The 27,483-nt window shown below is 49.2% G+C and overlaps 1 protein-coding gene across 1 annotated transcript; it reads left to right on the forward strand.

Annotated features, from left to right (window-relative positions):
* LOC138419785 (liver carboxylesterase-like) lies at window positions 1-27,179 on the forward strand. Its single transcript, XM_069552803.1, has 14 exons — window positions 1-258; window positions 2,521-2,725; window positions 6,303-6,447; window positions 8,767-8,900; window positions 9,992-10,145; window positions 11,848-11,952; window positions 13,938-14,042; window positions 16,373-16,411; window positions 18,946-19,086; window positions 20,897-20,977; window positions 21,253-21,400; window positions 25,395-25,526; window positions 26,509-26,581; window positions 26,846-27,179. The coding sequence occupies exons 1-14, from the start codon at window positions 207-209 to the stop codon at window positions 27,027-27,029; spliced, it is 1,698 nt and encodes a 565-aa protein (XP_069408904.1). The 5' UTR covers window positions 1-206; the 3' UTR covers window positions 27,030-27,179.
* Window positions 27,180-27,483: the final 304 nt, after the last annotated feature.

The raw sequence follows: 27,483 nt of genomic DNA on the forward strand, positions 1-27,483 counted from the left end.
ATTCCAGGAGGGCGGGGCCTGGACGGGCTTGGCCCTGGAAACTTCAGCCCTGCCTCTTAGGGAGCGGAGAGAGCTTTTCTGTTGTCTCCTCTTCAGGCTCTTGGGCGGTGGGGGCGGGGCTGGGTGGGGGAGCTGGAGGGGGCGGGAACTGGGCGGACTCATAAGGCACAGAGACCCGAGGACGCAGAGCTTGCTGTCCTGCCACGATGACGCTCGTCGCTCTGGTCCTAACCTCCCTCGCCATTTCCATGGCTTGGGGTGAGTCGTCCTGAAATGCAAATAGCGGGCTGTCTTTGAGAATCCTTGTGGGGGACCAGGTGGAGGAGAGGCGTACAGGGCAAAGCAGTGACAGGCTGCCGGTCCCGCTGCAGCAGCGCGCGCTGTCAGGACTCTGATAGATAGATAGTGAAGTCGCTCAGTTGTGTCTGACTCTTTGCGACCCCATGAACAGTAGCCAACCAGGCTCCTCCGTCCATGGGGTTCTCCAGGCAAGAGCACTGGAATGGGTGGCCATTTCCTTCTCCAATGCATAAAAGTGAAAAGTGAAAGTGAAGTCACTGAGTCGTGTCCAGACCCCATGGACTGCAGCCTACCAGGCTCCTCTGTCCATGGGATTTTCCAGGCAAGAGTACTGGAGTGGATTGCCATTGCCTTCTCCAAAAGTGGGTTAACGGAGTATTAATGTGCACTCTGGAGTCAGTGTGTGGGTTCCCATCCAAGGCAGCATTCAGTAGCTGTGTATTCTTAGACAAGGGATGTTTCTTTTCTGTGTCTCAGTTTTGCACGTCTAAAATGGGGGTGAGAACTGTATCTCCATCATTGGGCTGTTGTAAGTGTGAAATGGATTGTTTCTAAAGAGTGTCTAGAATTGGAAAAAAGTGAAAACACAGTGATTCATAAGTAAAAGTGTTGTTATAACTTACAGTGTATTAGTAGACACTCTGAGATGTGGTAAAGCCCATGGGTCAGGAGCCAACTGCCATCTAAGAGATGCTTTTCCCAGGGTCCCAGAGGAGGGGGCGTGACACCACCCGGTGGGCTCAAAGGTGAAGTACCAGGTGTGTCAGGGGCAGAGGAAGAAGGGAGGAATCTGGGCAAGAACTTTATCTTGGTTGGTGGGGTGGCCTGGATACGGTGAGGGAACTAGCCAAACCCTGCCCCGCTCTAGGGCTTGGGGAGTGCCCACAAGTGTTAGGAACTTTGCCCTGGCGCGCTTAGGGCAGGCTGACAGTGGCCATTGTGCGGGCCTGATAAAGAAGATGGTTGGGGTTCAGCCTCTGGCAGGTGGAAGAGAAAGTTCATTCCTGTCTCCAGGGATTGGCTAACTCTGGGAGGGGCAGTTCCCCCAGAATCAGCAAGGCTACGGGTGTCAAAGCACCAGAATACACAGCATAGAAGACATGGTTAATACGAGGGTGCAGCAAGGGACCTCGAATGCATCTGTACCATTTTATAGATGGAAAAACTGAGGCTCAGAGAGGGAAAGGTATGTATCCAAGGTCAGCTGGAAAATCATGCTCTGAATTCTATCCCTGTCTCCTGAGACCAGAGCCAGTGCTCTGACCGTCCAGTCGACACTGGGTTTAGTCCTCTTCCTGGTGCTGTGACACTGTGAGAGGCCTGGAACCAAGGGGAAGAGCCGAGTAAGAAGCACACTAGAAGCTGACTATCCCCTTTCTGCAGGTTTATCTGGGGAGAGTCAGTCTATTTCCATCTTTTAAAAATCCATACTGGCGCCCTCCATTTCTTCAGTTACCTCTTTTGTAAAATGGACATATTAACGTTTCCCTAGCGAGGCTTTTGTCATTGGAATGTCCACGTGGCACAACGTACCCAATACACATCCTTGCATGTACCTCAAGGGGTAACCGCTGCTGCCACCACTGTTGCCTATGCCTCACAGCGCGTCATCCACTTTTTCACCTTTGCCAGTTGGGCATCTGTCCACTTCACGTCTCTTGAAGGCTATCATCAGATGTGTTTATAAGACCAGATCTGGGTTATTCTTCTCTGTTCTGGCCACATGCTTTGGGGGAGAGGTTGTCATTTTATCTGTATCTAAAGGGGAACAATTGGGAGGGTGAGAGGCTGGAAATCATTTCCTGTTAGGATGCTTAAACAAACTGTAGCTGTTGAGGACGGACTAGAGAGGACTTGAGAGATGAGTATGAACAGGGGTCGACACGAAGGCCCCTTGCCTCATGAAGGTGCAGGATGTCCCCACGCAGGGAGGACCAGGCCTGACGTGGCAACTGCAGGAGACGCATTTGAGCTCAGTGAGAAGGAACTGTCTGCTCCATGGGAATGGGACAGACAGCATGTGACCCCCCGTCTCGCTCTCTCTGATGACCCTGTGAGTTAGGAAGGACAGTCAGCTTCACTCTCCCTCACGTAAGAAGCAGAGGCTTAGAGAGTTGGGAGGACATTCAAGATCACATGACAAAGGTAACAATGTCCACCCAGAATCCAGTTCAAACCTTCACCACTGATGTGTCTTCATCTCCTCTCAATGTCCACCAGGGCTGCCACCCTCACCACCTATAGTGGAGACTGCTCAGGGCAGAGTCCTGGGAAAATATGTCAGCTTAAAAGGATTTGCACAGCCTGTGGGCGTTTTCCTGGGAATTCCTTTTGCCAAGCCTCCTCTTGGATCCTTGAGGTTTGCTCCGCCACAGCCTGCAGAACCATGGAGCTTCGTGAAGAATACCACCTCTCACCCTCCCATGTAAGCCGGGGTGTGGCTTTTGGCACCTTTCAGGGGGGATGTTAGTCTCAAAGGGATACAGGAAGGAGCCAAGGAAATCTGAGGGGCTCGTACTTTATTCTGAAATCCCCAAGATAGTGTAGATCCTCACCAGCATTCCAGAATTCTCACAGTACTGTAGAGCCTTTTATTCAACAAATACTTCCGGAGCACCTCCTGTGTGTCAGGCGTGTTCTAGTCTCCTGGGACCCGTCAGTGACCCAAGGAAAGATCCCACCCTCATGCAGCTTGCCTTTGTAGCTGGGAAAAACAGATCCTGAGCAATATGCAAGGTAAAGATTATATAATATGTAAGAATAGGCTAAGTGGTTTGGAATAAAACCAGGAGTTGAGCAGTGGTGTGGGCAGGTCAGAAGTAATGATTCTGTTTATTCTTCTGTCTTGATCTTCGATGCAGCTGGGGAGTGAGGTGGGCCAGGAGGTGTGTGGGTGGGGAGTCTTTGGGGGTATCGCCAGTTCCTAACTCCCAGGTGTGACTGCTGCCTAGTAAGGAGGAGAGCAATGTTCAGTGTGTCCTAGTCACGGTGTCCACGTTGGGCAAAGAAGTCAAAGTCATGCCCCAGAACACCTAGGACATCTACTTGCGTGGATCTCTGGGGATTTCCAGGATCTGCTTCTTGCCGCTAGTTTCCACCCTTAGGTGAGGTCCAGAACCACCTCATTAACACAGCAAATGATGGGTTTGTCACTTTCTTCACTTAGGAAATTCCTAGGGTTTTAGGAACTCCTTGCAGGAAATGGGAAGACCAAAGATATATTTCTTATTAGATCCCAGTATCATATCACACAATACAGATAGTTTATTGTTTTTTTAATAATTTAAAAAATTTTGTTTATTAAGTTATTATTGGCTGCGCTAGGTCTTTGTTGGTGCACGTGGGCTTTCCCTAGTTGCAAGGAACAGGGGCTACTCTCTAGTTGAGATGCGTGGGCTTCTCTTGTTGTGAAGCATGGGCTGTAGGGCTCGGACTCAGTCGTGGCCCACGGGCTTCGCTGTCCCGCAGCATGTGAGAGCTTCCCAGATCAGGGATCAGACCGATGTCCCTGTACTGCAGAGCAGACTCTTAGCCATTGGGCCACCAGGGAAGCCCGATACAGAGACTCTGGATGTCTGCTTTGCTCATTTGTATCATAAACATGGTTATATGTCATTGCATACCGCAGCCTGACATTACATTACATTAGGTATTGAGTTATAGTTTATTTACCCAGTCTCTTATTTGGGACCATTAAGTTCTTCTTGATATTTTTGATAATATAATTAGCACTGTGATGAATATCCTATAGCCAAACCCTTATGCACATTCACGGTAATTGGGGCTGAATTCCAAGAAATGACATTTCTGAGTAAGAGAGTATCATCTTTTGTTAAATTTCCTTTCAGAAATGTCCCAGCTACACTCTTTCCATTCATATATGGAAACTTTCATTCACCAGACCCTAGCCAATGCTTGAGATTATTAAAAATGTTTTGGCTATTGAGTAGGCAAAATAATAATAATTATTGGCATCATAATTATTTATATAATTTTAGAGTCTATTCTGCGTTTATCTCAATATTAGTGATGTTGAACTCTCTTTCCCATTAATTTTTTATTGTATCCTTTTATGAATACTGTATCCCCTTGCCTTGGTGATCTGGGGACAGCTCCCCCAGGATGGAAATCAGGAGGGTCTCTAAGGGGCTCTGATAGTCACTTGACAGCTATGTCATCCAAGCACCTCAGGACTGGGGGCCACCATGCCTGCTTTCTGCAAATCTGGAAATGTGGCTTATAAAGTCCTCGGAAACATAAGCAGTGCTTAGTCTGACTCTTCATGACTGTGTGACCTTGGGCGGGTTCTATAACCTCTCTGTGCCTCAGTTTTCTCAACTGTGAAATGGGGATAATAATCAAACCCATATCATGGGTCTGATCTGAAGATTTTTCTAAATAATTTTATTTATTTTATTGTGTATTTTTGGCTGTGCTGGGTCTTTGATGCTGTGCAGGCTTTGTCTAGTTGCAGACGGCGGGAGCTACTCTCTAGTTGCAGTGCGTGGGCTTCTCATTGCAACCGTGTCTCTTGCGGAGCGCTGGCTCCAGGGCGCTCAGGCTTCAGCAGTTGAGGCTCCCAGGCTCTAGAGCACAGACTTAGTAGCTGTGGCTCACAAGCTGAGTTGCCCCGTGGCATGTGGGATCTTCCTGGATCAGGGATCGAACCTGTGTCTCCTGCACTGGCAGGCAGATTCTTTACCACTGAGCCACCAGGGAAGCCCCTGACCTGAATTTTTGTGGTTGTTCAGTCCATAAGTTATGTCTGAATCTTTGCAACCCCATGGACTGTAGCCCATCAGGCTCCTCTGTCCTCCACTATCTCCTGGACTCAAATTCATCTCCCTTGAGTCAGTGATGCTATCTAACCATCTCATCCTCTGCCACCCCCTTTTCCTCTTGCCTTCAATGTTTCCCAGCATCAAGATCTTTTCCAACAAGTTAACTCTTAGTATCACGTGGCCAAAGTATTGGAGTTTCAGCATCAGCAACAGTCATTCCAATGAATATTCAGGGTTGATTTCCTTTAGGATTGACTGGTTGGATCTCCTTGCAATCCAAGGGACTCTCAAGAGTCTTCTCCAGCGCCACAATTGAAAAGCATCAATTCCTTAGCCTTCAGCCTTCTTCATGGACCAATTCTCACATCTATACATGACTACTGGAAAAGCCATAGTTTTGACTGTACGGACCTTTGTGGGCAAAGTGATGTCTCTGCTTTTTCATATGCAGTCTAGGTTGGTTATAGCTTTCCTAACAAGGAGCAAGTGTCTTTTAAATATTAAGTATTGCCTGTTACCACTGTTGGATCTTTCAGATCCATTATTTGGGCAATGCATAACACTTGACAAGATGAGCTGACAGAATCTTAGCGTGTCAGTGCTGCAAGACCCATATAGAAATCATTCCCCTCACTTAGACATGGCAGACTGGGACCCAGAACAGAGAAGGAACTTGCCCACGGTCACCCGGCATGTAAGTGGCAGAGGCAGAACGAGAACCAAGCTCTCCTAATGTTGCCCCACAAATCTTTAGCCCTTGACCTGTTGCATGCCTTAAATGACTGCCAACAGAGTGGCTTCTCACCGTTTTTGGAAGTCTCCCGTGAACTGGAACTCCTGCTTGACCTGTAGAGGAGCATGAGTACCCTGCACTCGCTATGCAGCAGAGAGACAACTGCAAGCAGAGAATGCAGGAAATGATCCACTTCCAGGCTCATAAGCAGCATCTTCTTGACACAATGCATTCCAAAGTCTCCTGAAAGGGGGAGGTGCCAGGCCTTCTCATTAGTCACTCTCCCCAGAGACCTTGCTGAGCCCTAGAGCCCCCTATTCTGACCCCCAGGGAGCCTCCTACCCATTCCAGGGTCTGGAATCTGGTAAGACAGCTCTGTTTACAGGCTTAATTCTCCCAGTCCAAGACCTGGCCTCACTACAGGAGACATCTCCTTGGTCAGCTCTGATTGAACATCAGGAGTTCTTCTCTTTCCTTGCCCCTCCCAGGTGCTCCCAGAACGCAAAGTTTGGGGAAATGGCCTCAGACCTCCTTAGCAACGGAATGGAGAGCGTTAAGCCTAAATTTTCTGAAGACTGTCTTTACCTAAACATATACACCCCTGCTGACTTGACGAAGAGAAGCAGGCTGCCGGTAAGCGGCGGGAACCACTGGGCAAGGCTGGGGTAGACTGGAAGGGGATGAAGGCAGTGTTGGGTGGGGGCGTCGTGGGCCAAGGGTCTTCTGGGGCCCCCGGGCTTTCTTGTGCACCACAGCCAAACCTGACATCAGGGAGCGCAGGTGGCCCACACCTCTGTTTCCCCTCGGCCAGAGTGGGGCCCCTGGGGGAGATTGCTGCACATCTGTGATGCACATTTCATTTTTCCAGGGCCTCTCATGCTAACAGATGGACAAGAAGGATGACTCTTAATTGCTAGATTAGGAATCTGATACCCAGAGAGGGTAAAACGTCATTTCCATAAAGTTAGAGCTGGAAGGAACCTTGGAGATAAGCCAACAAATCAACCCTTCCTTTACAGACAGAGAAACTGAGGTCCAGTGAGGGGAAAGTGCGGTCACAGAGTCGGGTTGGCAGGACTGGAGCACGGGGCTCCTGGAACAGCCAGGAGCGCTCTGACACACACTGGCACGGAGCCTATGTGTGTCTTTCCTCAGCACACAGAGGCCCTCTCTGACAGCCTTCTGGGTTACAGCTTGGGGGGCAGAGCCTGGAGCAACAAGGTTGCCCTTTCCTTTGCCAACTATCAAGATTTTCTTGTAGTTTATTTCACTTCCTAATTGTCTTTGGCCCAGGCTAGTGATTCAGTGAGTCAGCATTTCCAGAATAAATGGAGCCCAGAGACAGGGCAGCCTTCCAGACTCAGGCTAGAGGGTGGGGCTGGTCTGCTAGAAAAGGAGGGGTCAGCGGGGGTAGAGAATGGGGTGGCCACGCACACCCAGCCATCTCCCAGGAACACCCTTGGCATGGTGCCCAGATGTGGAGGAGGGCGTCTGAACTTGGGACTAGAAGCTTGAAGAGGTGGGGACATTGATCACTCAGGCATTCATTCATTTGCCTGTTACATACTTAGTGCTCCCCCACGTAGCTAGAAGTGGGGGTTAAGAGAAAAGAGGAACGTAAAACTATGACCACACAGCCCCTGCCTTTGAGGATGTGCACCGAGCTGGACTAGGTTCTTCAGCAAATCGCTGCTGACCAGCCCCTGGCTCAGCCTGGACTCAAGAGATGACTGCAAACTCAGTCCCTCCACCAGGAGGCAGTCAAGGATCGGAGGTGTTGGAGGAGCAGGGGCTCTGGGAACCTGAGGCTGGAGAACCTCTAGTGTGGACACAGGCTCTGGAACTGCAGAGTCTGGGTGTAAAGACTAGTTCTGCCTTTTACTGCCTGAGAGACCTGGCTCTGTTTCCTCAAATCAGGGATAATCACACATGAGTTTTCAGTGATGAATATGAAGATTAATGGCAGTGTCTGGCACAGCACACGAGGCAACTTCCTGATGCATTAGTTAGAGCTGAAGGGAAGGAATTCCTCCGGCCCCAACAGCCAACCTACCAGGGCACGGCCATTGGCTGCTGGGTGCTGGGTGGCTCAACATGTGGACTCTGCAGGCAGACTGCCTGGGTTCAAGTCCTGCCTCCACTGCCTGGTAGCTGCGTGACCTCAGGGTGGTTAAGTGCCCCCGTTTTCCTGTCCATGAAATGGGATAATAGGAGTCCCTCGTTCATGGATGGGTTATTTTTAAATGCTTAAAATAATACTTGGTACATAGTTCATGTATGAGTTCTTCAAAATTTTTGATAATAAAATCATTATGATATTACTTTAGCTATTCTCACTTTCTTGCTATGTGAACTCCTTAAATTTGGGGACATGCATTATGAATGGCCTCAATTCTTACCACAGTCCTTGGCACCTAGTAGGTTTTCAGATCATATTCATCAAATGGCTGAAGACTTCTTGGAGGAGGTGGTTTTTAGGCTGGGCTTTGGAGGATGGGTGAGATTTGGGGAGCAGAAGGAGGCAGCCAGAAGGTATATTAAGAAGAGGTGCCACCCAGGGCATAGGCTTCTTGACACGATCATCCATTCATGAGAAGCTGCATTCGCCACTCAGAAGGCAACTAAGAGGAAGCTGAAACAAGCTTCTAGCCAAGGGCCTCTGCATGCTGAGTGCACTGAGCTGGGCGAGGGGTCCAGGAGCGAGGGTGGCGGGAGTGCTGGGGAGGAGACGGTGCTCGAGCCTTGGCTGTTCCCGTGATGATGTTCTCAGCATGAGGAGCGCTGAGCGCAGGTGGCACTGGGGCAGGGGAGACAGGCAGGGGCAGCCAGGGTGCCCTGAGTGGGGTGCTGGCCTGGGCTGCAGCTGGAGAACGGGTTGGTGACCAAGCCTGCCTCTGAGGTCTTCCCCAGCTCTGCTTCCTGTCACCCTGTGGTTGCATTCTCCCCCTCCAGGTGATGGTGTGGATCCACGGAGGAGCTCTGCTGATGGGAGGAGCGTCAACCTATGAAGGGCTGGTCCTCTCTGCCCACGAAAATGTGGTGGTGGTGACCATCCAGTACCGCCTGGGCATCTGGGGCTTCTTCAGGTAAGTCCCTGGACTCTCCTGGTGGCACACTGCCCCCCGGGTGGGGGTGCTAGGACCCCACTCTGGTCATGCAAGCCCTCTAGGGGCTGCTTGCTAGGCTCCCTGCTAAGACATCTGAGTGCCCCCCTAACTGGGCTCCACCTACCTTCTCGTTCCCCAGCCACCCTGGTGCACTTACTTCTGAGCTCTTACCCATAAAACACCCAATCTCCCTGACACACTCCTATTATTCCTACCAAGCCCAACCCAGCTGTCATCTCATCTGAACTGCTTATCCCTTTCCACTCTGCTGCCTGGCGTGTTGCAGTATCTTCAAGATGACGGTCACCATGCAGCACAGCACTTAGAGGCTCACACATCTTTCCTCCTGGGGAAGTAAAGAGGGCTAGACTCCTGGGAGCTCCAGGAAGTCTCGTAGGTGAAGGAGCGGGTGCCTGGAACTGGGAGGTTGTAAGGAGCATCTGACTCCAGGGGACATCTACTGGGAGGAGCCTTGGGCCCACTTACTCCATTTCCTTCGTGTAGTTTGGCACATGCATGAGTGAAGGCTTGAGTCTCCTGCATGGATTCTCTGGGGACAGGAACCAGGTTTCCAGCAGGCAGTTACTGAGCTTTTCCTGAATGTACTGGTGCCAGGACCTCTTACCCTGAGATGCTGGGGGGTGGCCTGAGGGAGGGGTGGTCACCTCCCTGGAAAGACCTGCGGGCTGGGGGAGGGTTGTCCCAGGGGAGTCGTGTCCCAGGATGTGTCCCCTTCATGGAGACCCCTCAGCTCTTCCCCCCAAGGCCCGTGTCTGCTCCCTGTGACAGTGTAACTGTGCGTACTCGCCCCACTTCCTCTCCCCCGGCCTCTCTACCACCTGAGCCAGGGTTGCACCCCGACCGCAGCAGATGCTCAGTCGTAGATGCAGGATGGCTCTGCAGAGCCCTGTAGCAGAGCAGGACAGCAGGAGAGTGAAGACCCCGTGTCAGGGCCATGGAAGCCCAGTCCTTTCCAGAAGGCTCCCCTGGACCCCCAGCCCCATCTCTGGTCCCCAGGGCCCTGCCGGGACATCTCTGCTCCCAACCCCACCCTGTCCTCTCACTCACAGCACAGGGGACGAGCACTGCCGGGGGAACTGGGGCCACTTGGACCAGGTGGCCGCGCTGCACTGGGTCCAGGAGAACATTGCCAACTTTGGCGGGGATCCAGGCTCTGTGACCATCTTTGGAGAGTCAGCAGGAGCAGAAAGTGTGTCTGTTCTTGTAAGTCTTCCTGGCCCTGATGTGGCTGCTGATGGGACCCCTTGCAGACCAGCCCATCTAGTCCTGGTACCTTTACTTCCAAGACCTGCATTCAAGGCTGACCCGACTCTGTGCAGCATCAGACAGTGAAGAGTTAAAGGCCAGACTCCCCTTGGCCCCCAGGAAGCTCAGGGCTCAGCTCAGCCTCCGGGGTCATAGCTGCAGCCACAGCTGCGACAGACACTCTCTTCCTGTCCTGTGTCAGTTGAGCTCATCCTCTCCTTCTTAATCATTTTAACGTTAGGAGTCGCCTCACTTCTCTTGAGATTAGGGGTGGGTGTAAATGATTAATCAGAGGAGCCAACTTGAGGTTGGTCTGAGTGTCCTTGTCTGACTTGAAGCCAGGCCTACAGTTCAGGAGACCCGAGCACTAGGAACAGGTTGGAGGCCCCCTCTGAGGGCCCTGGTGGCTTGTCCATGCCCAGGAGGGAGGGCAGCAGTCTCTGGGGCTGAGGGATGGAGCTGGGCTGGGGAGAAGGAGAAGAAGAGGAGGGATGGGGGATGGGACAGGAACAAGGGACACAGAGAGGACCTGGGAGTGTGGTGTGGGGAATGGGAATGGGGGAGACAGCGAGGGAAGCAAAGCCGGAAAGCCAGATTAGAGGGTGCTGGGAGCCGTGGGAAACACTCCAGCTCCCTCATGTTTGAGCACTATTAATATATTTTTAAAACGTGGGATCATAGTTGAATATTCAGAGAAAACATTTTTATATTTTATAAAATGGAGAAAAAAGAAAATCATAGATAACCCCCCCTCAATAAAAGTTCATCCACAATCCCATTAGCCAGTGATTCTCACCATGGACAGCTTCATTTTTCTAGTCTTTTTTCCATGCTGTTGTGCTGCGCTGTGCTTAGTCGCTCGGTTGTGTCCAACTCTTTGCAACCCCGTGCACTGTAGCCCACCAGGCTCCTCTGTCCATGGAATTCTCCAGGCAAGAATACTGGAGTGGTTGCCATGCCCTCCTCCAGGGGATCTTCCCAATCCAGGGACTGAACCCAGGTCTCTTGCACTGCAGGCAGATTCTTTACCATTTGAGCCACCAGAACAGCCCTTTTTCCATGAATCCCCCTATCTATCATCTATCTATATCTATGAATTTCTAAACAAAAAAGCCTGCTTTACATTATAGCATATATGTTTCCCTCACCGTTAATTATTATTCATGTTTTGTGTGTATAGTCATTAGTATTTCCTTGTAGAAATGAAAAGTACCTTATTTACCCCATGTCATATATTAAAACCTTGTGTTATTTCCACTTTTTACCGTTATAAATAACATGAACATCTTAGAGATTTTTGTTTGCCTCCAGATCATTTTCCCTAAAATAAATCCTGAGTAATGGAAATGGGAAATCAGAACAGTGTGTTTAAATCGATGCTAGAAATTTCCAGCTGCCTTTCAGATACTTTGACTGTTGTGATCCGTGCATGCCTCACTCTGCACACCCGGTTCCCTCTAGTGGAGGTTTTCTTGGAGAAGCTGGACCCTCCGGTCAGTCTAGGGAACAAGGTCAGTCAGGTCAAGGAAGGACCTGTCATGTCCACTGAGCCCCACGGTCTCCATGGGAACAGCCCAGGACAGGGCTATGGATGGGTATAGCTCTTGAAGACCCCACTCCCTGTGAGCATAAACTCCCTTTCTTGCCACTCTCCTCCCAGGTTTTATCTCCTCTGGCCAAGAATCTTTTCCACCGGGCCATCTCAGAGAGTGGTGTTGCCCTTATTCCTGGCCTGGTCAAGAAGGACTCTAAGGCTGAAGCTAAGGTAGGTCTCACACTGGGCTGTCCCTGCACCAGGCTCTGCTCTGCTGAAGTGGTGAGGGCCCTTTCTTATCACAGGGTCTGGCTGACACCCTCAAAGAGTCATAGAAGTGAGGGTGGCTGACCAGGAAGGGCGAGGACACACCCCGCCCCACCTCCCAGGTCTCCTGCTAATCAAACTGGGGCAGAGAGCAGAAGCACTTGGCAAGGTCAGCCAGTGATGAGGGCAGAGCTGGGCTCGGGCTCGTGACTCTGGACTGTCGGCCCCAGTGCACTTTGTGCTGAACACGCGTCCCAAAGTGCGCCAGGTGTGGTGAGGGGCTGCACAGTGGGCAGTGGCCTGTCATCTGTGTTGCCTCCCTCAGTGTCTGAGTCTGCTGAACTCACTGGCCTCATGCGAGCCTGGAGTGGACTTTCCCTGGGGGCTGTGACTGGGGTCGGTCCCTGGAGCATTCATTCATTCCTTCACACAGCAAGTAGTTTTGATGTAGTCTGACATCTGGCAACCTCATGAAGCTTCTATTATAATTGAGGAGATAGAGTCATAATTATACAGCTGCAAAACCTGTAAAATGTCCACCGTGACTAGAGCAATAGAGAAGAGGCACCTGATGTCAGAAGAATCCAAAAGGAGCGCTTAGTCCAGTGTGTTGGGAGAAGTTATCAGGAAAGGCTCCTGGCAAAAAACTAATGATCAGCGAGTTGAGATGAGAAAGATAAGCAGTAAATTACTTGGTAAGAAAAGAATATCCAGGAAGAGGGAACATCCTGAGCAAGTGTCCTGTGGCAGGAGGAGGTATCTCAAGTGAGAGAGTGAGGAAGGCTGATGTGGCCAGGGCAGAAAGTGCAAACAGGACCTGGAGAGAGCTGAGGATGGGGCCACTGGCAGGGCCATGCTACATAGGACCTAGTGGGGACTTTGCCTTTATTTGGAGAATGTTAGGAAGACAGGGAAGGGTGAGCAACACGAAGGCCCTGCTGAGGAGTGTGCCTTAGAGTCAGTGATGTGGAGCGTTTTGGCCGGGCTGGTTTGGTGGAGGGGTGGGGCCAGCAGCCACACTTCAAGGGAGGAATCTGAGACAGTGACGGAATCGAAGATTCTGATTCTTGCCCTCCCTCCCTCTCTCTCTCCCCACTCTGTCCACTTCTTACGGTCATTTCATTTATTTAGCAAACATCTCCTGAGCCCTGATTGCATGTCAGATACTGGACCCGTCTCCAGGCAGCCGTGCACACTCTCCAGTGCCCCACCATCCTGGCACCTGACTTCTCTGCTGTGTCTTCCCCCCGGCTTCACTTTGCCAGTCACTGGCCTGAGGCCACATGGCTGTTACTTGGATGAGCCAAGATTTGAAATTAGATAGTGGGATTGTGGATTCCACATTTTTAAGCTCCATTCCATGATACCTCTCTTCAGTTTCAAGGATACTGTGCCCGTTTTAACAGACATAAAGTAACAGAGCAGAGGCTGTATCATTGGCATGCCTGGGACCCAGGACCCACACAAACTGGTCTGGAGCATTTTCTTTTTCTTTCTTCTTCTTTTTCTTTCTTTCTCTCTCTTTTTTTTTTAGTGTTTTAAACTTTAATTTTGTTACTATTTTTTTAAATCATGTATTTATTTCTGACTGTGCTGGGTGTTTGTTGCTGTGTGCAGGCTCTCTCTCGTTGTGGTGCACAGGCTTCTCACTGTGGCGGGTTCTCTTGTTCCGGAGCATGGGGTGTGGGGTGCAGGGGCTTCAGTGGTTGTGGTGCAGGGCTTTAGTTGCCCCGCAGCAGATGGAATCCTCCCAGACCAGGGATCAAACCCGGATCCCCTGCACTGGCAGGCAGACTCTTAACCCCTGGGCCACCAGGGAAGTCCTGGTCTGGAGTGTTTTCTGCTACCACGGGCTGCCTTTAGAAACTGAGGCTGGGACAGAAGACCTCGGTACTGATGGAGGGAGAGGCCTGGCTCTTGAATTCTGCTGTCACCTGTGATCTCTACAGCGAATTGCTGCCTTTGCTGGGTGCAAGACCATCACCTCGGCTGTCCTTGTTCACTGCCTGCGCCAGAAGACGGAGGACGAGCTCTTGGAGGTAACACAGAAGATGGTAAGTGCATCCGTTCTCTTGGAAAAACAAGCCCCTGAACCTGGAAACCTGGCTCCAGGCGTCACCATTTCAGCTTCAGTCCTCTTGCCCTAGAGAAATTACCCGGGACAGTTTCTCACCTCCCAGGAGCAGTGTCAGCCTCTGGATCTGAATGGGGAACTGTTTGTCTTTATTATTATGGAATATCTCCAACTTTAGCAAAGTCAAAACAAGAACGTAATGAACAATTAATAATCCTCTAGATCTATCAAAACTTTTTTTTTCTATTCTCATTTTTAGATATATTTTTAAAAATTAAATATCATATATTTCAGAGGTAACTACCATCCTGAACTAAATTTCAGAAATATGAAAAACAAATATTTTTGGAAAGATTATCACTTTTTATCTTCGTTAACTTAGAAACCATTTCATTTTTAAGCCAATGGTGGGCCACTTTTCTAGATTTTTTAAGACTCTGCCTCACTTGTTATTCTAGGAAAACTATACATCAAGCCATTAATCTATCCAACCATCCATCCATTTACTCATCTGTCTTATCATTCCTCTATCCAGTCCACAAATCCACTCAAAACTTTTCATTCATCTATTATTAATTATCCATGCACCACAGCAATATTGTCACTCCATCATCCATCCCTCCAAATCAGTGATCCACCCATCACCCATCTCCATGTATCCACTCGCCCATCTGACTCACCAGTACTCCCCGTACTGACCACTTCATCCATCCACGTGTCTATGTGAAGTGTGTGTGTGTGGCGGGGAGGGGTGGTAACAGGGAGGGTGATGCAAAGGTGGATCGGACATATAATCCCTGCTCACAAGGAACTTTCCAGGGAGAAACACACCCACGTACTTTGTGGGCTCTGTGTGGTAGGAAGACAGAGAGGGGAAGTATTTGTTATACTAAGCAAGGATGCTTCACAGAGAAGGTGACCTGTGAGGCTTGATGGATGTCTGCGGCAGCGTGTCATCACAGAGAAGCCGCAGCAGGATGGACACCCAGAAATATAGCACCTGGGCCAATAGGAACTATCCTTTCTGTCGGGGAGGGTTTGAAAGAAAGCCCAGAGTAACCTAAGCACCTGAGCTCTCTGTCTGGACTCTGGAGGGTATTCCTGAACCCCCAGAGACAAGTCTCTGACACTGGACTCTGAGCCCTTTCCAGTGTGGCCTTGGCCTTGGGACTTAGATCCTGGCTTCTCAGGCTCACATGATGTGACCTATATGTTCAAAGAATGAAAACACAACTGCTTTCTAATGCCTGAAAGGATGTAAATCTATTTCAGCACCTCTCAATGTGGCCCAAGAGGTCCAGTTTATACAGGGAGAATTGGTAACTTTGGTAAAACCCGGAGCCTCTATAATCCTCCTGAGTTTTCTGAGATCATGTGGAAGTGTTTCTATGATTACCTTCTCACCCTAATACACACACATAGACACACACACGCATGGACACACGCACCTGGATTGCAGGGCTACAACACATAATGGGGAGACCACTTTTGCTGACCTCATACATGCTGGTCAGGCCTGTTAGCTACAGTAAAACAATAAAGTCAGTACAATCCTGATAAACTTACAGCAAGGAGCATTTTCAGTGGGTTTATATGAGTCAGGATTTTCTGATGCAAGGTGAGGAGCTCATCTCACAGTGCTTTGAGGAGAGAGAGGAGTATGCTGGGACAGAATCCTTCGGTAACTCCCTGACAAGCCCAGGAGGTGATGGTTTCGCGGCTGGATCTGGATGCATGTATGATGCGATTAAGACTCTGTCTCTATCCTTCAGCTTTTCCCTTCCTGTGTTGGCTTCACTCTTAGGCAGCTCTGGCCCCTAGGGAAGTTAAACAACAATGCTCTAGTCTCATATCCTATCTGCCCAGAAACCTCCTTTCCCAATAACTCCAGTAAAAGTTTTGGGTAAACTCTATTGAACTGACGTGGGCACACGTCCACCCCTGCAGTAGTCCCTGTATTCCGGGATTTGGTGCACCGGAGGCCACATACAGATGCCTGGAATCATGGAGTGAGAGCGGGAACCGGGGGTCCCCCAATGGACAATCGGGGTGCTGTTGCCTGGAAGAGGAAGAAGGGGAAATGGGTGGGGGGCAGGGCGGGCACCAGCAGCAGTGCCCTGCAACAACCCTCGCCCACCCTCCACCGGCTCCCTGTTCTGGCGCCCAGGGGAGGGTGTCCTGCCCGCTTCCTCTCAGCCCAGCCAGCGTGGCGCCAGGAGGGAGCACTCGGTACCTTTTGGCACAGCTCACAGAGGTCAGCTTTCCTCCCAGGAAGCCTCCTCACCACAACCTCTGTCTTTGTCTTCACAGAACTTTTTCACTCTTGATTTCTTGGGAGACCCAACAAAGGTAAGGACCTTTGGTTTCTTAATTATGGGTTTGAAGTCTTGACACCTTTAAGCTCCAGTTACATATGAATGACAGGAATTCTCCCATGCGAAGCCATAGCAGCTTCTTGTGTTTACCCTGCTGACCCCGGAGAGAGATAGAGTACTGTCCGGGTGGCCCCAGGAGGAGACCAGTCATCAGACCAGAACCCAGTACCCCGACCCCCAGGCCAGTGCTCTCCATCATCAACTCTGTGTCCCTGTCCCCAGCCAGGCCCTGGTCTTGTTTACATCCCTAAAAATGCCCTGTTGGGAGAAGGTGAACGGGAAACCTCCACTGTGGGGAGTGGAGATGCCTGGGTAAGGAGCTCTTGAGGAGCCTTCTCGAGGAGCCTGGATCGTCTCCTGGGGGTTTCAGGTTGACGGACTGTGCAAGTCTCAGTGTTTGCAGGGATGTGGGGAAAGGTGCCATGAAATTCAGTCCTCAGGACACCACCCTCCTCCCAGCCCCGTGGGAAACTCCAACAGCTGCCTCCCATCTCCTTCGTCTCCTCCCACCTTCGAACGCTTCCCTTCACCAGGTTCTGATGGCATTACTTCTGTGGCATCTAAGTCCTGGCCTCTCTGCAGACTCCCTGGGGAGTCTCACCTTAAAAGGTGTAGAGAGGATCAAATGAGACTTAGGCACTCAACAAAGTCTTTTTCTTTCTAAGTATAGTTGATTTGCAATGTTGGGCTGGTTTCTGGTATATAGTGAAATGATTCAGTTATACATATATATACACAATCTTTGTAATATTATTTTCCATTATGGTTTATTGCAGGATATTGAATATAGCTCCCCCTGTAGGGTCTTGTTGCTCATCTGTTTTACATAGAGAAGCTTGTATCTGCTAACCCCAAACTCCTAATTCATCCCTGCTCGACCCCTTTTCCCCTTTGGTAACCATAGTCTGCTTTCTGTGAGTCTGTTTTGATTTGTAGGTAAGTTCATTTGTGTCATATTTTAGATTCCACATATAAGTGATATCATGTGGCATTAGAGCTTCTCTTTCTGACTTACTGCACCTAGGATGGTGATCTCCGGGGCCATCCATGTTACTGCAAATGGCATTGTTTCATCCTTTTTCATGGCTGAGTAATATTCCATCATATGTTCTTTGCCCATTTATCTGTCACTGGACATTTAGATTGCTTTCATTTCTTGGCTACTGTAAATAGGGCTGTTGTGAACATTGAGATGCATGTGTCTTTTTGAATTGGAGTTTTCTCTGGATATATGCCTGGGATTGGGATTGCAGGGTCATATCATAATGATATTTTTCGCTTTTTAAGGAACCTCCATACCGTTCTCCATGGTGGCTGGACAAATTTACATTCCCAGTGTAGGAGGGTTCCCTTTTCTTCACAGAGATCAAACAAGGAGCTACATTTTTTTGTCTTTTTGTTTCATCTCTAAAACCAGTAACGTATCTTTTCGTGGTCCTAGTTAGTGCCAGCTTTTGCGTTCTTGAGTTTTGTGCTGTCAGTGTTTCTGTTTAAAATAATCCCCGACCACAGACAGAAGGGCTGTCTAGTGGGCCAAAGGGCAGGCAGCCTACGATGTGTCTGACTTGTGAGAAATACGAGTATTAGACAAACGGCCTTCAGGCATGGATGACAGTGCTGCTGGTCAAGAATTCAGTGTTAATGGATCGACAACGCAGAGCATCCGGAATAAGGGAAAGACTATTTGCCGATCAGTTCGTTGAGCGGTTAGGAATATGCTAAAGTAACATCTGTGGCGTGTGACGAAGCCATGGGAAACAAGCTATGTTTGTGATTTTATGAGATGAAGGCGGATTTTTTTAAAAAAGCGTAGTGGGCGGGACTGTTGAGGCTGATGGCCAAGGGATTTACAGCTGCATCACCCAGGGAACCCCTGAGTCCTCGGTGGCTGTTGGTTTCTTCCCCAGCGCATTCTTTTATTGTTCGTTTATTTTCGGCTGTGCTGTGTCTTCATCCCTGCACGGGCTGTGCTCTAGTTGCAGCGTCGGGGTCTACTCTTGCTGTGGTGTGCAGGCTTCTCATTGCTGGGGCTTCTCTTGTTGCGGAGCACAGGCTCGAGGCACACGGCAGCAGCTGGGCTTAGTTGCCCCGAGGCCTGTGGAATCTTCCCAGACCAGGGATTAAACCCCATGTCCCCTGCATTGGCCGACAGTCTCTTAACTGGGGGACCACCAGGGAAGTCCGTCACAGTAACTTTTTAGAGCTTAAGTACCACAAATATTGAGAGCTGAATGAGACTGGAAAGAGACATATATATATATATATATATATAATTCAAATATATACGCATATTATATATTTTTATACCAAATTGACTGAAGAACTTTCCCCATCCCCCGCCCACTGCTGTGCCCTGGTCAGAGTTCTACCCTCTGGGGTCCACAGAGTTATCCCCCTTGGTTAGGACTCAGGTGTGTGAGAATGGTTGTGAGCTCCGGCAGGTGGAGACGGGGATGCAGGTGTGACCTGGAAGGGGAGGCACAGACAATACTCTGCCCTCTTCCCCAGACCTATCCTTTCCTGCCCACCGTGGTTGACGGAGTGGTGCTGCCAAAGATGCCAACAGAGATGCTGGCTGAAAAGAACTTCAACACCGTTCCCTACATCGTCGGAGTCAACAAGCAAGAGTTTGGCTGGATTCTTCCACTGGTGAGAAAGCGCAGGCCTTGTAGACTTGGCTCCCAGCACATCACCCTCCCGTCTGTGGTCACAGACCTCTCTCTGGGACCAGGCCAGCTGTCCCCTTCATACAAGTTGATATGTCCGTGGAAACCATTTCCTATGGTCCACACTGTCATCTGGGTGGTGCAGTTCTGGGGACCCATGTCCCCACACACTCTGTGATTGTCCTCCCATCCATGAATCCCAAAATGTCAGTTCCAGGAGGGCTGATAGAGATCATCATTGGGCAGATGAAAAACCCAAGGCCTGGGCAGGGCAAGGGGCTCAGGAGTTATGGAGAGTGGGGCCTGGAACCTGCAGCCTCTCGCCTCGGGCTTGCTGCTTTCATGCTTTCTCCATAAATGACCCCCGCCTCACCCATGCTCCCACTCATCTCACTGGAAAGAGTGGGGGGAGCCTGCTTCCTCCTGAGTTAAAATTGACTTCTAAAAGTTAGGAAGGGCTTTCCCTTCTGACAGAGATAAAGGAAGGCAGACACTAGGTGAAGTGGTAACAGATTTGATTCAGTTACATTCCTGCTAGAGGGAAATGATCCATTGTGAACTGAACCCAATCCCTGAAATGAAAGCCTGGAGCTTATTTAAGGAGTGGGTGGGAGTGGGGTGGGGTGGGGTGGGGTGGATTATCCATGTGACTGGACTACCTACTTGGATTTGTTAGTTGGTATTATCTGGAGAAGAAACAAACCTCTGTCTTTACAACAGGAGGCAGCTGTGTAAGTAGAATCAGGCCCCCACTGAAGTTAGGCCTTTATCATCTCACAGGGACTGGAGGAGAGAGCAAGAATTATCCCCTGGATGTTTGTTTTTCATAGAGATGGCTCATAGGTCCTTGAGGAAACAGCTTTGGGTGGTAGATTTACATGTAAAGGGACAAAGAAAAGATTTATAATTACAAGAATTCTAAAGTAACTGCTCTAAGAGGGAGTTCAGGGACCTACCTGCCTATCACTAGGCTTTGGCTGAAACAAACTGTAAAGTCTCCTGGCAGCCCAGAGCTCTTGAAGGGGGCCTGCAGTCATCCTGGGGATGTGGCCTTAAGCCTCCTTTAGCTGTCCTGGAGTTTGGTCAAGTCTCTTAGGGCTGAGTTTTAATAGCGTTGTTATGTGCAGAGTTCTGTGGTTCTTCAGAATGACTTCCGAGGTTAGACCAAAGGACCAAAGTCATAATGGCAGGACTGGGGGCTTTCTCAGTTATCTGACTAGCAGATCTGCCCGTAAAGCCCCTGGGTCGGGAAGATCCCCTGGAGAAGTGAATGGCTACCCATACTCTGTATTCTTGCCTGGAGAATTCCACAAACAGAGGAGCCTGGTGGGCTACAGTCAATGGGGTCGCCAAGAGTCAGACATGACTGAGCTACTGACACTTTCACTCTTTTTTTTACAGTTATCCGACCCAGGTGGGGTATGTGTGGGGTCTGTGTCATCTGCCCCAGAGCCCTTCACTTCAACACTGGGCTGGCCGAAATCGTCCCTCTCTGTCTTGACCACTCAGGGGACTCCAATTGTTTGTGTGTGAGTGTGTGTCTAAACACACACACACACACACACACACACACGGACTAGGACAGCTTCCCTTAACAATTACGTTATCCTCTTTACCCTCCTTGGTCTCTGGATATGAAAGTCCATTTGAGTCCAAAACTCATCCAAAACCCATGCCCAACGAACGCATGACGAAGTGACCTTCAGCCTCCATTTAGTTTGGTCTGTTGGTCACTTTGGTTTCTCCTGCTATTTCCTGATGATTTCACAACTGCTTAACCTTTGTTTTAACAGCTCATGGGCTTCCCACTCTCTGCAGGCAAGATGGACCAGGAGATGGCCACGTCACTCGTGTGGAAGTCCTACCCCATCCTTGTAAGACTCAAATCACGGAAACTGGCTGAGCACCAAAGATGAGCAGGGGCTTGTTCCCAATTGCAGAGCAGCTAATGGCAAAATGAAGACTGGGGCTAGGGGTGGGGGGGTTCAGCTCCTATTTTTCTGCCTTTCCACCTCAGCACCAGGGGTAGACAGGAGTGGCAGCATGGGGCCTGAGAGGTTCACCATTAACGCAAGCCTTCCTCGCTGGCTGGGGAAGCCAGGGCGTTCACTAGGGCTTGGTGGTCACTTTACCTTTTGATCTATTTCAGAACATCCCTGAGGAACTGGCTCCAGTGTTCACTGACAGGTATTTAGGAGGGACACAAGACCCTGCCCAAAAGGAAGACCTGCTCCTGGACTTGATTGGAGATGGGTTGTTTTGTGTGCCATCTGTGAACACGGCCCGTTACCACAGAGGTGAGTCTTCGTCATTGTACAGGAGAGGAACACTGACCCCACCCGCTTCACACTGTATTCTGTCTTAACCCTCAGCATAGAAAGATTTAAGAAACTTCAAGATCCATTCCAGATAGCCGGGGGCGGGGCACGGTCCCATTTTGGTTTCCACCAGAAGCAGACTCTGAGAAAGGATCTAACTGCAGGCAGTGTATCTGGGAGTGACCCCAGGTAACCCTGGTAGAGGAGTGGAGAAGTGACAGGAATGGAGAAGGAAGTCAGTCTACCCTGTGCTGCCAAGCGAGTGTCGCCATGGACACCTGGAGCTGGGGAACCAGCAGAAGACACGGCTCAGGGTTTTCCCCAGTCAGCGGCAAGAGAGCTGGGCTCTTTATCCTCCAGCTTTGATGAGTCATCAGTTGAAGGCTGTTCCCAAGGGCAGTTAATTCCCTGGTGCTTTGATCTGCTGTACATGTGGGCAGAGTGGTCTCTGGCTGCCGAAGACCTCAGGCAAAGAGCTCCAGATGCAGGAGCTGGAACTCTGGCCAGTGTGCCCAGAAGCAGGGGACATGGGGAGACACCAACAGTCTCTGCCCAGGGGTCCCTCACCTGAATTACAGTAGTCTGTGGGGCCACAGGGCAAATATTGGCGGTTTTGTCTTAGAAGCCTTCCAAGGTCAGAGATAGCTTCAAACTAGTTTGTTAACCTGTGGAGCTGGAGATAGCTTGAGGCCACATGTCGGATCAGGAATGTTGTCTGGGACCAAGAAAACCCAAAGGACAGAGCAGAGGGAGGTATGGGGCAAGTGGGCTGGAGAATGTTGATGTCTGCAGCTGGCCTTGTTCCATGCCAGTGTGTGCGGGGTCTATCGCAGGACCTTTCAGCATATCCCAAGACTGTGTGTGAGGGGGCCCTAGGGGCATGGGGCCAAGGATGGAGGAGCTCACATGGACAGGAGGTGTCCTTTTGGAGTACCTTACTGAGGTCCTTACAGCACCCTCCCTTTCCAGGAGCTATCTCTCATCTAGTCTGCAAGGCAGGACATGGTTCTCTGACCCAGATCACTCTTTCTAACCATGCTAGAAGGGTTTTAGAATTTGGGACTCTATACGCATAATAAAAAGTAGCTACATCTGACCTACCAGGTCCCCCCAGTTCAATACAGTCATGGATAGGTTCTGGTTACCCTTCCTCCTCCCTAGGGTCTTGATGAAGCTCTTCAGCTAGAGGCGGCCTGGGGTCAGAACTGTTCTTTCACAAACGTGGTCTTGTCTCTCCGTACATGTGGTTTCCTCTGCTTCATTGTCTGTTGACCCAGTCATCTGGGATGTGTCAGGACGTGTCAGACCCCCATCAGAGTCATTTTTGCTTGGAATTCCCAGACTTTATCAACATTATGCTTTCCTTTTTTAAACTTTTTGTACTTAAGTCTTTTTTTATACAGAAGAGAACTTATTCTGAATATAAAAATTAACATCTTATACTTGTAGAACATTTTGAAAATATGGAAACACATAGTCAAATTTCTAGTCAAAGCTAGCTCTGACCTTGGAAGCCTTCAAAATTCATAGAAATATCTGCTATAATTTTTTGACATATTTTCTTCATTAATCTTCCCATGTCTTACATATCATTTAAATGTTAATTTTATATTGTGGTTTTTTTCATGGAATCCTATATGGTAAGCATTTCCTCAATGTCAATGAAAACTCATAAAGAGCATCCATTATCTCATGGAATAATACATTAAAATTTACTGTAGTATTCCTGTCCTACTGGATATTGAGGCAGGCTGTAAAACATTATGCTCAGCCTTATGTGCATATATCTTTAACCAAATCTCTGATGATTTTTTTTTTTTAGATTTGATTACTAAAGGTTTAATTACTAGGCTAGCTTGTAGGACCATTTTAAAGTTTTTGATACATACTGTGAAATTGCTTCCAGTATATAAGAATGACTATTTCTTAATTCTATCTGTTAAGATACTCAGATTAAAAAATAAAAATAATGCTGCCAACTTCATAAGCCCCTCCTTACCAAATAAAGAAAAAACAACCTCACACTGTTTAAATTTGTGTATTTTTTATTACTAACTCTTTCCTTCCCTCTGCTTTTCTTATTGTTCCTAAATGTTATTATACAAACCTGTGCCCTACTTATTCTTTTGAAGACTTGTGTTGTGGTTGTAGGAATTTAATAAATCTCTGAAGTTTAAGGCAGAAATGTTAAAAAGAAAAAAATAAACAAAGATATCTTTTGGGCAACATGCTCCCAAAAATAATTTCTCCCATTCATGAAAGTTCTTTCCCCTATGTTTGGATCATGAGTTCTTTCTAAAACTTTAAAATGGCAGAGCCAAGGTTAAAGCCCCTCCTTATGGCATTCTCTGCTTGACCTTGAAGTAAGGTAAAGTGAAGTGACTCAGTCGTGTCCGACTCTTGGCAACCGCATGGACTGTAGCCTACCAGGCTCCTGTGTCCATGGGGTTTTCCAGGCGAGAGTACTGGAGTGGGGTGCCATTTCCTTCTCCAGGGGATCTTCCCCACCCAGGGATTGAACCTGGGTCTTCAGCATTGCACACAGATACTTTACCATCTGAAGCACCAGGGAAGCCCCCAGCCTTGAAGCAACTGTTTAATAAGTGGCCTGTGGGACCACAGAGGATTGCTTCTTCCAAAAACCACCTCTTGCTAAACCAAAGTGCAAAGATGGGGGATGAGGGAGGCAATTAAATTGTTTTACATCCTCCTGTTGGGATGGCATATATTGTTAAACTACTTTGTGGGGAAATTTAATGATGTGAAGCAATCATTATGGTCATATGTAATGACACAGAATTATCAATAGTGTCATAGTTTCATATGCATAAGTGGAATAAGTTCTGAAATATTAACGAAGGTTTCTCTGAGCAGTGTGATTATAAGTGATCATTTTGTTCATTTTCCTTTTTTTTTTTTTGGCATTTTCCAAATGTGATAGTATCCCCAAGGCAGGGAGGCAATGTTGTGATATCTCCCCACCAGTCTGCCCTGGAGCCTGACCCTTCCCCATTAGAGTCACTGGCTGTGGCATAACTATCAATGCAAAGCACAGAAGTCCCCAGGTAGGGGACCCACGAGTTAGCCCTGAAGGAGCAAGTTGGACGTCTCTCCTGAAGCATCAGCAGGAAAACTGACATCTTCTTGGGGCTTCAAGAGTGCGTGGAGAGAGAGGAGAGGAGAGGGAAGGAGAGAGGCCAGGAGAGAGGGACTGTCCCCTTCCTCAGCCCCTTCTCCCTTCGGCCACTGCTGCACACTCCCTGGGCCAGGCAGGAAGCAAGGCACGTAAGAGGACGGACACAAAGGGTAGGAAATGCCAGACTGAGGTTTCCTGAGACACGGGAGCAAACTTTCCCCTTTCTGCATAGGTTTGTATTTAAATCTGCACTCTCAGGCTCACAACTTGAATTTACTTCACTCTTCTTGGAATACACGTGAAAATCACTGGAAAGGTTCAAAATTGGACATAATGGAAGACACCTGTCAGGCTGCAGGTATTCTCAAAGGAAAGGAAGACTAGCCTGTTAGCGATGAAATGCAATAAAGTGTGCGTGTATGGACGTCCTTGTGCATGGGTGATCAAAAGGGGCTTATGTGAACTGACCCAGTGCCCCTATATTTATTTAGAATGGAGCTACTCAAGTTTGAACATTCATTCATTCACTCTTCACTTACTCATTCAACAAATGCCCAGCTCAAATCCTATTCCACCTCTCCCAACTACGCACCCTTAAGCAAGTGATGAAAATTTTCCAAAGTTTCCATGTGCTCGTAACCAGGGGCTTCCTGTAGGCACACACAAGGTTGGCACACAGTTGGCTCTCACAATGGGCAGCTGCTATTAATACTGTTGTTGCTCGCTCAGGACTAGGCATGCCCCCAGTTTCCTGATTGCTCACAGCCCCGCGGAGACCTTGATACCATCAAGTGTGCGTCTGCTGAAATGAACCGTGTATGAATCCTTGTTTCCCAGATGCTGGAGTCCCGACCTACATGTACGAGTTTCAGTATCGCCCAAGCTTCTCACCAGAGGTGAAACCCAAGACAGTGATAGGGGACCACGGGGATGAAGTCTTCTCTGTCTTCGGGATTCCAGTTTTGCAAGGTGATGGCCCTTTGGTGACTATAAACTTGGAGTTAGGAGATCCGGGTTCAAGTTTATTTGGTGACCTTGGGCAGGTTCCTCCTTCTCTGCAGGTCTTAGTTTCCTGAATTCACCATAACAGGGAGGAAGGACAAAGGTCCCGACCATTCTCTTGCTCTAATGTACCTGATGGAGACTGCGCATCCTTGTGCCCTAACCCATGGTCGCTCTAAGAATCCAGACCTGGGCATCAGCAAGACAGGAGCTGGGTCACCTGCAGGGCCCTGCTCAGGGCTAGAAGGCCACCACTCACTCTGCCCTCACAAGAACACATCAGAATGTGCGTGAGGGTGAAGTTAGAGTTGTTATTAACCTGGAATCAGGACTAACATGTGTCTGTCTATCCGATCATCTATCTGTCTAAAACTCATATTTTTTAATATCATAATATATCTAGGTGTGTAATATTAAAAAAAAAAGTCACAGATGTCTTCAATGCCTTAACCATTAGCAACTACAGACAAATTGTGTCTGACACATCGCAGAACTGTTCGTTACACCCAGTGCCTCTGGGCATTTCCTGGTTGGGTGGCTTTTGCGGGATCTTGCAGCTCGGTTATTTTCCAGATTCTGTGAAAATGTGTGTGAATCAAGAACACCAAGAAAAGACCCAAAGGAGAGCATCCTGGGAGTGGGGTTACTCTAGCAGCAGCCCTGGGGTGTGTCCCTGAAACACTGAATGCGGAAGGGCAGTCGGGGGGGTGCAGAAGACAAGGCAGTCAGCTTATGGATCAACTGCAGCCCTTCACTGAGCCCAGCCTCAGTCGGTAACTGTCAAGCTTGAAGTCCACTTGTGTTTCCCAAGATCTTCTCAGAATGCAGGCTTAGACTCAGTAGGTCTGGAGTAAGGCCCCCATTTCTGAAACTGTTAACAATTTCTCAAGTGCTGCTACTGCCCATGAACCACTCTTTGAGCAGCACTGGCTTTGTCTCCTCCCCACAGATGGTGCCTCAGAAGAAGAGATCAGTTTCAGCAAGATGATGATGAAATTCTGGGCCAACTTTGCTCGGAATGGGTGAGCTGCTGGCAGACATGGAGTGAGGTTGGGCATGTCTGTTGGGTGGGGGGAGCTTCGAACGTGTGATGGTCAAACGCCCCGCCCTGTGACCTCTGAGATGAGAGCTCCCCGTGATAGATTGGCTGCCCAGGACATGGTCAGCCTCCTATCTCTGGAGGCATATGAGCCTTTGGCAGAAATGAAGCCAGGGGGTCCCTGACAATCTAAGAGGTCTAAGACCATACAGCAGCTTTGGGGAATTTCTGTTTGATTTTGTTCTAGGAACCCCAATGGGAAGGGGCTTCCCCACTGGCCAGCATATGACCAGAAAGAAGGGTACCTTCAGATTGGTGTCAACACTCGGGCAGCCGAGAAGCTGAAAAGTGAGAAAGTGGCTTTCTGGAACGAGCTTCTGTCCCAGGAGGCAGCAAAGAAGGTCCCACAATCAAAACATGTTGAGCTGTAAACGGGGGTTTCTCTAGAAGGGTTTGTGTGCCAAAGAGGCGTCTTATTGTGGAGGCGGAGGAATTATCCAGTGGGAGTGGCAGAGGTCCGGGAGGGGGAGTTTCTGTTTCTGTGGCCTCAATTTGGAAATAAATGTTCTTTTGGAGACCAAGTCAATGTCTTTGTCTTGTGCTGAAATAAAGTCATCCTCCTCAGTGAGAGAAGGATGAAGACAGTGGGCACCATTGGCAGGAAGGTGCTCTGGCCGTTCTGACTTGACCTCTGGATGTGCAGAGTGGAGCAGGCTGGGCCCTGGGAGGTGCTGAGGGGCTGCTGCATTGCTCCATGCCTCTGGGCCACCCACAACTCCAGTGAGAGGATGTGGGGGACCAGAGTGCCGAGTCCCCATCCTCCATGCGGAGCTGCCTGTAGAGATGGAGGCGACACAGACTGAGGATGTCCTAGAGTGGGAAAGA

Source organism: Ovis canadensis, chromosome 14 (assembly GCF_042477335.2).
Source record: "Ovis canadensis isolate MfBH-ARS-UI-01 breed Bighorn chromosome 14, ARS-UI_OviCan_v2, whole genome shotgun sequence".
In the NCBI taxonomy this organism is placed as follows: Eukaryota; Metazoa; Chordata; class Mammalia; order Artiodactyla; family Bovidae; genus Ovis; species Ovis canadensis.